The sequence below is a fragment of the Bufo gargarizans genome, chromosome 7 (assembly GCF_014858855.1).
Source record: "Bufo gargarizans isolate SCDJY-AF-19 chromosome 7, ASM1485885v1, whole genome shotgun sequence".
Taxonomy (NCBI): Eukaryota; Metazoa; Chordata; class Amphibia; order Anura; family Bufonidae; genus Bufo; species Bufo gargarizans.
This window is the reverse complement of record NC_058086.1, coordinates 29,062,395-29,075,295: the sequence shown is the minus strand read 5'-3', so window position 1 is coordinate 29,075,295 and position 12,901 is coordinate 29,062,395. Positions and strand designations below refer to the sequence as shown.

Below are 12,901 nucleotides of genomic sequence, written 5' to 3'. Positions count from 1 at the left end.
CCAACTTTTTTCACCTGTTGTTTGAAAAAACCTCTTCCTAGGCAAGGGAAGTCACATTCATTGGTCACATGGCTTATGTGCAGCTCAAGTGAATGGGCCTGAGCTGCAATACCAAGCACTGCCACTATACAACGCATGGCACTGGCTTCGGCCTCTTTAAACAGTTGATGGGTGGCAGTGCCAGGTGATGTATCCCCATTGATCATTTATGGATGTCCTAACCTGAGGATAAGCCATCATTTTGGAACTCCCTGAAAAACCCTTTAAGGCTCCATTCAGACGTCCGCAATTGTGGTTCGCATCCATTCCGCAATTGTGCGGAACGGGTGCGGACCCTATCATTCTCTATGGGGACGGAATGGATGCGGAGAGTACACTATGTGCTCTCCGCATCCGCATTTCCGGAGCGCGGCCCTGATCTTCCGGTCCGCAGCTCCGCAAGAAGATAGAGCATGTCCTATTCTTAGGGCGGTTCTATGGGGGTGCTGGCCGGGTGAATTGCGGATCCACAATACACTACAGATGTGTGAATGGACCTTAAGTTTTTGCTAAGAACCATTATTATAGAGTAATAGAATAATTGATGGAATTCTTTTTTATTTTTTTGCAAACAAAGGTGCGTCTTATAGGCCAAAAATACGGTAATTATTGTAGCCAGGTCTTCAAAAGAGTGACAGCCACCTGAGAAGAGTCATGGTTATTCATGAGTTCTCCCCATCCACCTGCTGCTGATGGACAGCTTTATCCTTAGTATTCTCCCTACTCGAAAACTGTCAATCAGCAGCTATGCGGTGGAGAGGGGGAACTGATGAAAAACCGCGACTCTTCCTGCACGGGCTGCGAACATTATAATATTGGTTTTTGGCAACCACTTCATTTTAGCTTTAGCTTGTGAATGACAGGCCGCTGAAATCAGTGCGTCTGTCACTACTTCATGCTGCCATGAGGTTCCCTTTAAGGACATCTTGAGAATTCATAGTATCATAGCTTCAGGCATAGTTCGGTTAATGAATACAGAAATTTAGGAAGAAATATGTATTATCATATTTGCTTACCTGGTATTCTTTAGTATTCTCCACAGCAAAGTTGAACCATACACGAAAACGAGGGTTACATGTATCAGGCCTGATGAAGAGGTCATACTCAAAGTCCGAGATGAAATCCACTCTGCCGAGGTTGCCTGTTACAAGGGAAAAGATAGTACTAAAGGAGAAGTAGTCAAGAAGCAAATACTGTAATTTGTTATAAATTTTACAAATTTGTGAAGTCTCAAGCAGTGGTATTTTATCTAATCATTACACTACAGTATACACAGAGGCAATATAATGGGTACAACATTTGCCCCTTTTTATGTTTTTTTCTTTAATTATTAGAATAATAAAATTACTTTCAAAATTCTGAATTGGCTATAGGACGGGGTCAGGGCTCAATTTTAAAGGAGTTTTTCAAGACTTTTATTCTCATGATCTATCCTCTGAATATAGAACCCAGCATGCATGTGGAACCTGCACTCCTTGAATTTTATGGTATCTATTATGGCACATAACTGGTACTATCTAGTGCTTGGTTCCCGTCTTATAGAGATCGCATTGACGTTTGGCAGACGGGCCCAAATAATTTTATACAAAATGTACAAACCGGATTCCAAAAAAGTTGGGACACTATACAAATCGTGAATAAAAACTGAATGCAGTGATGTGGAGGTGCCAACTTCTAATATTTTATTCAGAATAGAACATAAATCACGGAACAAAAGTTGAAACTGAGAAAATGTACCATTTTAAGGGAAAAATATGTTGAATCAGAATTTCATGGTGTCAACAAATCCCCAAAAAGTTGGGACAAGGCCATTTTCACCACTCTGTGGCATCTCCCCTTCTTCTTACAACACTCAACAGACGTCTGGGGACCGAGGAGACCAGTTTCTCCAGTTTAGAAATAGGAATGCTCTCCCATTCTTGTCTAATACAGGCCTCTAACTGTTCAATCGTCTTGGGCCTTCTTTGTTGCACCTTCCTCTTTATGATGCGCCAAATGTTCTCTATAGGTGAAAGATCTGGACTGCAGACCGGCCATTTCAGTACCCGGATCCTTCTCCTACGCAGCCATGATGTTGTGATTGATGCAGAATGTGGTCTGGCATTATCTTGTTGAAAAATGCAGGGTCTTCCCTGAAAGAGATGACGTCTGGATGGGAGCAGATGTTGTTCTAGAACCTGAATATATTTTTCTGCATTGATGGTGCCTTTCCAGACATGCAAGCTGCCTATGCCACACGCACTCATGCAACCCCATACCATCAGAGATGCAGGCTTCTGAACTGAGCGTTGATAACAACTTGGGTTGTCCTTGTCCTCTTTGGTCCGGATGACATGGCGTCCCAGATTTCCAAAAAGAACTTCAAATCGTGACTCGTCTGACCACAGAACAGTCTTCCATTTTGCCACACTCCATTTTAAATGATCCCTGGCCCAGTGAAAACGCCTGAGCTTGTGGATCTTGCTTAGAAATGGCTTCTTCTTTGCACTGTAGAGTTTCAGCTGGCAGCGGCGGATGGCACGGTGGATTGTGTTCACTGACAATGGTTTCTGGAAGTATTCCTGAGCCCATTCTGTGATTTCCTTTACAGTAGCATTCCTGTTTGTGGTGCAGTGTCGTTTAAGGGCCCGGAGATCACGGGCATCCAGTATGGTTTTACGGCCTTGACCCTTACGCACAGAGATTGTTCCAGATTCTCGGAATCTTCGGATGATGTTCTGCACAGTTGATGATGATAGATGCAAAGTCTTTGCAATGTTTCGCTGGGTAACACCTTTCTGATATTGCTCCACTATCTTTCTGCACAACATTGTGGGAATTGGTGATCCTCTACCCATCTTGGCTTCTGAGAGACACTGCCACTCTGAGAAGCTCTTTTTATACCCAATCATGTTGCCAAATGACCTAATTAGTGTTAATTGGTCTTCCAGCTCTTCGTTATGCTCAAATTTACTTTTTCCAGCCTCTTATTGCTACTTGTCCCAACTTTTTGGGGATTTGTTGACACCGTGAAAATTTGAATCAACGTATTTTTCCTTTAAAATGATACATTTACTCGGATTAAACGTTTGATCTGTCATCTACGTTCTATTACAAATAAAATATTGACATTTGCCATCTCCACATCATTGCATTCAGTTTTCATTCACAATTTGTTTAGTGTCCCAACTTTTTTGGAATCCGGTTTGTATTTGCCAAGAATCTCAAATTTGCAAAATAAGGATAGCATTAGCACGAGAATGTTTTCCATAATTATAGCATTATTGTACCTTATTTGTGTTTGCAGAGTGCTGCTACATTGCCTTTTTTCTTTGTTTCTAGCCATAGCAGAGTGCACCTGCACATTGGGATGTGCTGACTGACCCCCCTTTTTTTGCAGTTGTACTATCCTCTGAATAGATCATAAGTATCTATTCAGTGGGGGCACGACACCCGGAATCCCCATGGATCAGCTGCTTGAGAAGGCACCGTTGCTTGCAGTGGGGCTGTGGACTTCTCTCAGCTCACTAAGCATAGCACCATACATTGTATAGCGGCTGTGCTTCCATGCGACTGATAAACGTGAAGTTACATGGCCTAGGCTAAGCTGCGAGAAGGCCGAGGTGATCAGGGATTCCGGCTACCAGACCCATATTAATCAGATACTGATGACCTATCTAGAGGATAGCCGCCATGTTGCAAATCTCTGGTTCACAAAACATGGGCACTGGCCATGTGAACTCTGTATTGCAGTGCGGATTCATTGGCTTGAATGGGTCTGTGGCAGGCGCAGCACTATGAAGTGCTTTTTGCGCTGTGGCATTAGAAGAATTTTGATATCTCTGACTTTTAGTCTAACCAGACTGTCTATTACCCTGTAATTCCTCTAGTGCTGTTCTATGGAAACAGTAGGTTTAAAGAGCACACCAAATGCTTTAAATAACTTCTTTATTAACTTCAACTTTTCTTCATATATAACACTGCCACCTCCGCAGCAGATAGTCCATGTACAAAAAAAAAAGTGTTGAAAAGATATCACAAAATGGCGGTATGCATAAGATGGTGGTTCAACTGTTTAATCTTGTCATTCAACATAAAATGGTGGATATATTTCTTTTTTTAAGTAACTGTACTCTCACTTTAAGTTATTTAAACACTTTGTGATCTCTCTGAGAGGTGTATCTGAGGTCTAACTAATAGTTCACTTGCTGAATTTTGTTGCAATTTGCAATCTGCAGTTAGCAGTAACTATTTGCAGATTGGTTAAGTATGATCTGGAATTGTTGTATGCAATTTGGATTGCAATATGGAATTTGAATTTGGATTGTGAACTCTGAAGTTTTCAATTGGTGGAACTGTAAGTAAACACACATATAACTGGTTCAGTATACAGTTCTAATCACTATATTAACAGTAGGAATATTATATAACTGTTCTAAATACCTATTTTGCTTCCATAAAACACAGCTCTTAGTGGAGTGAATGTCTGTTCAGCTTCTCTCCTCTGGTGTAATGATTCTAGAAGCTCCTGCTAGGGTAATTTCCCACACAAGCTGTGTGCGAGGCTGGCTGTAATTGGTCAAAACTTCTGGGCTATGTGAGGCTGGCTGTGATTGGTCTAGACTCCTGCCCAGCAACAACAGTTCAACTCTATGCTTTCTGCTGTGTCATTGAGCTTACCTCACATTCATATAATCAATCTTAAAGGCATTTTATATTTTCTGCTTCTGTGAACACAATATATATAACAGTTATATGACATCCAAACATGAAGTCACTGTATATAACTCTGCTTTTATCTTTAATTTATAAACATAAGAACTATATTAAGGTTATTGGCAGGTCTTAGCTGCCAGCTACAGGGTCCACGATCCATAAGATACAGCAAAAGATAGGACATGTCCTATTTTTTGAAGAGCAGAGGCACAGACCCGGAAGCCCATGGAAGGGCTCCCATGTGTTTCCGTGGGCTTCCGGGTTTGTGCCTCTGCTCCACAAAAGATAGGACATGTGCTATCTTTTGCTGTACCTTGAGAATCCTTGATCCATTCAAGTCAATGGATCCGCACTGTGATATAGAGTTCACATGGCCAGTGCCCGTGTTTTGCATACCCGTGGTTTGTGGCCCGCAAAACAGACACGAAGGCCCTACGTTCAAGTGAATGGGGCCTAAATGTCTAAGGAAAACCCAATTAACCTGACGCAAAAACTGCACCGAGTTTGTATGTTGTCTCCATGCTTGTGTGGGTTTCTGCCGACTACTCTGATATCCCCCCACACTCCAAAACATACTGACTGGGGATGTCCAGGATTAGAAAAGCATATCTGCTTTCTTCCAAAAACAGCACTATGCCTGTCCACAGGATGTGTGTGGCATCGCAGCTCAGCTCCATTTACTTTAAGGGGTTGTCCCACCAAAAATATTCAACAGTTTTCAAACCAGTACCTGGTTCTGAAAACTTTTGTAATTGCATGTAATTAAAAATGTAGTACAGCCTCTGAGTTATTCAATAACATGTATCTGTATAGCGCCCTGTGTGTGTATAAGGCTGGGAAAGTAGATGTAAGCCCTACTGGGGACAGGTTCTCCTAGACAATTACATTGTAATGCACACAGGTAGATCAACCTATAGGACGGCACTACTCCAACTCTCCTCCACAGTTTTTACATTAAAGGAACATTCTCTGCGATGGTGACACCGGGGCTCATAACAGACTTTAGTGGTGCTCAGTCTCTGCCAGATCCAACATATATGAAATATGAAGATGAAAGACGGCACTTACCAAAAAAACTCAAATTCTTACTTTATTGTTCCACATAGAAACAGAAACGTACAGGCAGACAATAGGGGTGCAGGACGCAACACAGGTACCATGAGGCGACGGCCGTTTTGCGTAGATCACGCTTCCTCGGAGGCCCGAGGCTTTTTTGGGTGAGTGTCGTCTTTCATCTTCATATTTCAATTACATTGTAATACCTTCACATAACTTGACTCTGGGCCTGGGCATTCAGATGGTCAGACAACTGAAACGTACACCTGTCTGATATGACATTTTGAGTTAATTTCAACAAAAACTCTAAAAATGTATTTTGGAGCATGCAGAAGTTTCAATATCTACTATGGTCTGGCTCTGGTGAGCCACTGCCTATCAAACCCTTTGGGGACAGGTACTGATGTGAGTGATGAACAGCTGTAAAGCACTGCAGAATATGTTAGCACTGTATAAGCAATGCATTCAAACAATTCATAAGACTGTTATTCGGGCAACACATTGGCTTAGTGGTTAGCATCATTGTTTTGTAGGGCTGGAGCCCTGGGTTTGAATCCAAACAAAGGGCAACATCTGTACAAGCTTGTATGTGTTCCCTCCAGGTATTCTGGCTTTTTCCACAGGATGTGAATGACGACAATTGCTCTACAGCTCTGCAGAATATGTACGTGTATGTGATGAATATAAAAATTGGCATGCCATTGATGGACTCGCTAAAATGCAGCTCTATGACAGCATCTCACTTTCGATAACCTGTTACATAACAAGGGACCCCTATATTTTTCTTGTCGAGGGGCCTTATGTTGTCTATGTTGTCTATGTCTACCCCATACCACATAACTTGGTTGTCCAGCAGAGGGACTAATCTCTTACACCCAATAAAAAAATAGTAATAAAAAAGATAAATTGGATCTATATAAAGAACAGGTAAAGGAGCAATAGCCACATCGTTGCCAAGGTTTGGCATGGAAAGGTTGATACAGCAGTGAAAAACCTAACAGCTATCTTTGCTTTCCTAGGAATAAATGGTTCTGTGTGATAAACTGGCTTATTTCAGACCAATATTCTTGACTTTCATTTTCAGCAAATCGCTCCCATAAAATATAATTATCACTCGGTCATCCTCATTAAACATGTGATTGAAGTTAATGCTTTTGCTGTGTGCATTTCATTGAATGGAGGCACATTCAGTAATGTTGATTTGCAAAAGGGTCCTGGAGAGAAATAAAGTAGAGTTATTGTAATTTTCCACTGCAATTTTATGTTCACAAAGTTAAACCAGAACAAAAAATAAGAGACTTACTTTGAGGCCTCATTTCTAAACTAGTTGTGCCTTTAATTAAAGGGATAGTCCCATGACTTGCTCTGCTCCATTTATTTCAAGCTGGCAGATCAGGGGGTGTGTCCTTTCTACTGCAGCTCTCTCCCTATCACTGCTCAGGGAACGTGTCTTCTAACAGTAGATATGGCTTGTGGCAGTTGAAGGATGGAATTCAGCATGTGCGACCATCTCGGCAAGTTGGACAGAGATGAGGAAAAGAACAAACAGCAGGTGGAGCAATACAGATTTTATTGAATAAGGCTACTTTCACACTAGCGGCAGGACGGATCCGACTGGCTATTCACTCCATCGGATCCGTCATGCCGCTATTTTGCTGCGCCGCCAGACCGCCGCTCCGTCCCCATTGACTATAATGGGGACGGGGCGGAGCTCCGGCGCAGCACGGCAGTGCACGGCGAGAGGCCGTTGGACTAAAACGTTGGACATGTCGAAGTTTTAGTCCGGCAGCCTTTCGCCACGCACTGCTGTGCTGCACCGGAGCTCCGCCCCCATTCTAGCCAATGGGGACGAAACGGTGGTCCGTCAGCACGGCGAAATAGTGGCAGGACAGATCCGACAGGATGAACAGCCTGTTGGATCCGTCCTGCCGCTAGTGTGAAAGTACCCTAACTCGGTGGCTATACTAAATTTTTAAAAGTGCTCTGATCCAGAAGGTAGGGGAGAGCAGCACTCATGGGTAGGATCACTATGTAAAGGGGTAATCTTGCTGGATTACAGAGGCTCACCTTATGGTGTTGTTCTTGGAGCACAACATCCAACTTTGCATGTAGAATACCAGTGCCGGTGCTGCTAGACGTTTCCCTTTAGGCACAGATGTGCACACTCAGGAACAATGGTACGAGGAATGGAATCAGCGGCGGCGCAAGCAGGTGAGTCAGGACGACAGATTTGGAGTAGTATTCTTTCAGGTGTAAGAGAAAGAAAGTTAATAAAGAATACCACTCACATCTGTCGCCCTGACTCACCTGGTTACGCTGCCGACGATCCCGTTCCTCCTACCACTGGTGGCTACCACGAGAACTACAATATTTTAGGAATTTGTAGTATTGATTGTCACAAATTAAGCACCATCATTTTAAACTGATTTAAATAGGTTTTACATTATGTAATAATACTTCCCTTTAAAACTATCTATTGATTAGACCTCAAAACAATAAATAAAATTGACATTTTATTTCATTTCAGCTCAGCTCAACTTTACATGTAATATAAAATACATTTTGCACAACCATAAAATAAGAGGAAGTAAAAAAAAAAAAATAGAAAAAACACGAAAGATCATAACCAAAGAATCATCCGCTAAGTAGAAGCGTGACTCACCTACAAAATCTAACGCTATTTCAGGCAGTAAGTGGTTAGAACTTGTAAAAATTACGATTAAATTCTAGAGCTGGAAAGCCAAATATATTTCTGCCAAATGATTTGAATCAAATCTGTTTCCTACCAGATAAATCTAAGCTAATTGCAGCAGCTTTTGTAAAATACAATAACAAACTCATGAGTACAGTATGTGACTGTGGATGTCCATGCCAGAAATACCAACAAAGATATATTAATAACAGGAGTAAAAAAAATCTGAGTATAACGAGTAATAAAAAAAATCAACAGCAATCAGATCAAAACTGTAGTACAAATGAGAAATACCAAAGGAGAAAACCTATAAAACTCCTAATCGAGTCAAAAATTTACAGACTGTCTGTGAGAAGAGCTTTTCGGTTTTTGTTCCCATGACAACACTTCTTGTTCCTACACGTCAGCAGCTTGCACCATAAGACAGGCCCAACATGCTAGAAACCTGTTTTTAGATAACCCTTTCTCTAGTACGCCACAGCTTTCTTGCCAATGCCGGTTGACCGCTAGAGACTTCTGAATCTACACAAAATGCAATCAGCTGATTGCCAGGTCAGCTTTATCCAAACAACCGTTGCCATGGTAAGACAATGCTTTAAGTAAAATATACAGTACATTGTGCTACAAAGTAATATTCATTAGTATTCCTCTAGCAAAAATTCACGTTCAGACCCCGCTGGTTCAGAGGGACATGTATGTGATGTAAGTGAACTGTATGAGAAATATAAGACTATAATGCCCTACTTTTAAAAATATTTGTATACTCCTATGAATAACTTCTTTAGTACATTGGAAACTTAACCACCTCAGCTCCCCTAGCTTAAACCCCCTTAATGACCAGACCACTTTTTACAATTCTGCACTACACTACTTTCACCTTTTATTCTAAAGGTGCTCTTTAGAATTTTGGCCCCTTTGCCCACCTAGGCTGCAAAAAAGTGTCACACGTGGTATCGCCGTACTCAGGAGAAGTAGGGCAACGTGTTTTGGGGTGTATTTATACATATACCCATGCTGGGTGAGAGAAATAGCTCTCTAAAAGTCAACTTTTCCCATTGTTTTACAAAGTTGTCATTTTAGAGAGATATTTCATTCACCCAGCATGGGTATATGTAAAAAGACACTCCAAAACACATTGCCCAACTTCTTCTGAGTACGGCGATACCACATGTGTGACACTTTTCTGCAGCCTATGTGCACAAAGGGGCACAAATTCCTTTTAGGAGGGCATTTTTTGACATTTGGATTCCAGACTTCTTCTCACGTTTTAGGGCCCCTAAAATGCCATGGCAGTATAAATACCCCACATGTGACCCCATTTTGGAAAGAAGACACCCCAAGGTATTTAGTGATGGGCATAGTGAGTTCATGGAAGTTTTTATTTTTTGTCACAAGTTAGTGGAATATGAGACTTTGTAAGAAAAAAAAAACATAATTTTCCGCTAACTTGTGACCAAAAACAAAAACTTCTATGAACTCACTATGCCCATCAGCAAATACCTTAGGGTGTCTTCTTTCCAAAATGGGGTCATTTGTGAGGTGTTTATACTGCCCTGGCATTTGAGGGTCTCGGCAATCATTACAGAGGAGACATCTCGTCTTGCAGCGCCACATACACCGACTTTTGTGTAATCTGACAGCAGCGCAATGCTTCTGTCAGAATGCACATCAGTGCTGCAGCTGGTTCATCGGTTGGTCCACCTAGAAGGTAAATAAAACAAAAGAAAAAACCAGGCCGCAACACAATACATTTATTAACATGAACTTTATAATAACATTTGAACAGAACATTAACTTTTATAAACTTTTTTTAACTTTTGGAACAGAACATTAACTTTTTTGCTTACCCGTGATTTTTTTTTGTTTTGCTTTTTTTTACTTTTTTATAGGACAAACCTCTCCTTCCCCATGGGACAATGTGCAAAGCGCAAAGCGCCCAGAAATGTGGTGAAGTACATTATGCACTTTGTCCCAGGTGAAAGGAGAGGTTTGCAGCAGCTCTGTGTGAAAGGGCCCTAAGAAACCTGTGTGCCTGTCCTGTGAGATGCAATCCCTATGCTAATAGTGTACCTGTGTGTGGTACTTCCGGAAACACTCCCCTAAGCATAGGGCAAGGTGGTCAGGGCAGTCAGGACAGAAATAGCGGGTGTCACGCCTTATTCCACTTCTGCTACAGACACAACATCTTTTTCAGGGTGGCGCTTGGGTTGAGGTACCAGAAACGACATTAGGGAAATGTCGCTCGTGTAGACGGCTCACTACACTGGTGGATGGGGCCACGGAACCTCCTGGATGCAGGAGTTTCTCGATGATCTCTTCCTGAAATTTGAGGAATGATCCTGTTCACCCAGCCTTACTGTAGAGAACAAAACTATTGTACATAGCCAATTGAATTAAATATACAGACACCTTCTTATACCAGTGTCTGGTGCGGCGGGACACTAAATAAGGAGCCAACATCTGGTCATTGAAGTCCACCCCTCCCATGAGCAAATTATAGTCGTGGACCGAGAGGGGCTTTGCAATGACACTGGTTGCTCGTTCAATTTGTATTGTCGTGTCTGCGTGAATGGAGGAGAGCATGTAAACGTCACGCTTGTCTCTCCATTTCACTGCGAGCAGTTCTTCGTTACACAAGGCAGCCCTCTCCCCCCTCGCAAGACGGGTGGTAACGAGCCGTTGGGGGAAGCCCCGGCGACTAGGTCGCACGGTGCCACAGCAGCCAATCTGTTCTAAAAACAAATGCCTGAAGAGGGACACACTTGTGCAAAATTGTCCACATAAAGATGGTACCCCTTGCCAAATATGGGTGACACCAAGTCCCAGACTGTCTTCCCACTGCTCCCCAGGTAGTCAGGGCGACCAACCGACTCCAAGGTCTGATCTTTACACTCATAGACACAAAATTTGTGCGTATAGCCTGTGGCCCTTTCACAGAGCTTATACAATTGGACCCCATACCGGGCGCGCTTGCTTGGGATATATCGTTTGAAGCCAAGGCGCCCGGTAAAATGTATAAGGGACTCGTCTATGCAGATGTTTTGCTCAGGGGTATAAAAATCTGCAAATTTGGTGTTAAAGTGGTCTATGAGGGGCCGAATTTTGTGGAGCCGGTCAAAAGCTGGGTGGCCTCTGGGACAAGAGGTGCTGTTGTCACTAAAGTGCAGGAAACGCAGGATGGTCTCAAATCATGTCCTGGACCTGGCAGCAGAGAACATGGGCATCTGATGGGTTCGTGGACCAATATGACCGCAATTCATGCTTTTTTGTTAGGCCCATGTTGAGGAGAAGGCCCAGAAAAGTTTTAATTTCGGAAACTTGGATGGGTTTCCACCGGAAAAACTGGGCATAAAAGCGTCCCGGGTTGGCGGCTATAAATTGAGTGGCATACCGATTTGTTTCTGCCACGACTAAGTCCAAGAGCTCTGCAGTCAAGAACAGCTAAAAAAAAAACAGTGCCGATCTGATCTGAGCTGTCTCAACCAGAACTCCAGACTGGGCGGTGAAAGGGGGAACTACTGGTGCGGCTGAAGTTAGGGGCTGCTAATCAGGGTTTGCCAGCACTTCAGGGACTCTAGGGGCTCTATGGGCCTGTCTGTGCGGTGGCTGCGATGGGGTAACTACTGCACGTGCCACCGTACCAGCTTCAACTGCCCTTCTGGTGCTCGCCACTTCACCATGTTGTACGGCAGTGCTGGTACTAGGTCCAGGATGGGCTGCGCTGCTGGTGTATGCCTCACCACGTAATCCGACAGCGCCAGCCCCACTCTGCTGCCCTTGAAGCGGATCCTGCGCAACCTGTGGTCTAGCAACATGGGGCCGGGTACGCCTGGTGGTATCAGGGACCTCAACCTCATCATTCGAACTTTGGGTCAGACTGCCATTGCTTTCTTTGGGTTCGTATTCTGACCCGCTGGATTCGTCAGCTGAGGGTTCCCATTCCTCATCCGACTGGGTCAGAAGCCTGTAGGCCTCTTCAGAAGAATACCCCTTATTTTCCATTTGGTCAACTAAATTTAGGGGGTATTCCCTGAGACTACCCAAGAAAAAAAAGCAAGCCTGTCTTACAAACGGGAGGCTAGCAAAGTACCGGAAGCCGCTGCGATTGATAAAAAGTATCAAAACTGATTTTTTTTTTTTATCGCCGCAGCGCTTGTAAAGGGATTGTGCAGTGATCAAAAAAAATAAAAAAATTTGTCACTGCAGCGGGGCGGGCGTGGGTGAACACACGTGTAGGCGACCGATCAGGCCTGATCGGGCAAACACTGCGTTTTGGGTGGAGGGCGAGCTAAGGTGACACTAATACTATTATAGATCGGACTGTGATCAGTTCTGATCACTTACAGATACTATAAAAGTACCAATGCTGATTAGCGATACGCTAATCAGCGAATCAGTGACTGGGGTGCGGTGCGCTGG

General features: G+C 43.2%; 1 protein-coding gene across 1 annotated transcript in view; it reads right to left on the bottom strand.

Annotated features, from left to right (window-relative positions):
• Positions 1–12,901, bottom strand: part of AGBL4 (AGBL carboxypeptidase 4) — a 1,564,331-nt gene that overhangs the window by 1,364,104 nt on the left and 187,326 nt on the right. The window contains exon 3 of the mRNA XM_044302361.1: positions 1,056–1,180. Within this exon, the coding sequence (XP_044158296.1) occupies positions 1,056–1,180 (125 nt within the window). The remainder of the gene's footprint in view (positions 1–1,055; positions 1,181–12,901) is intronic.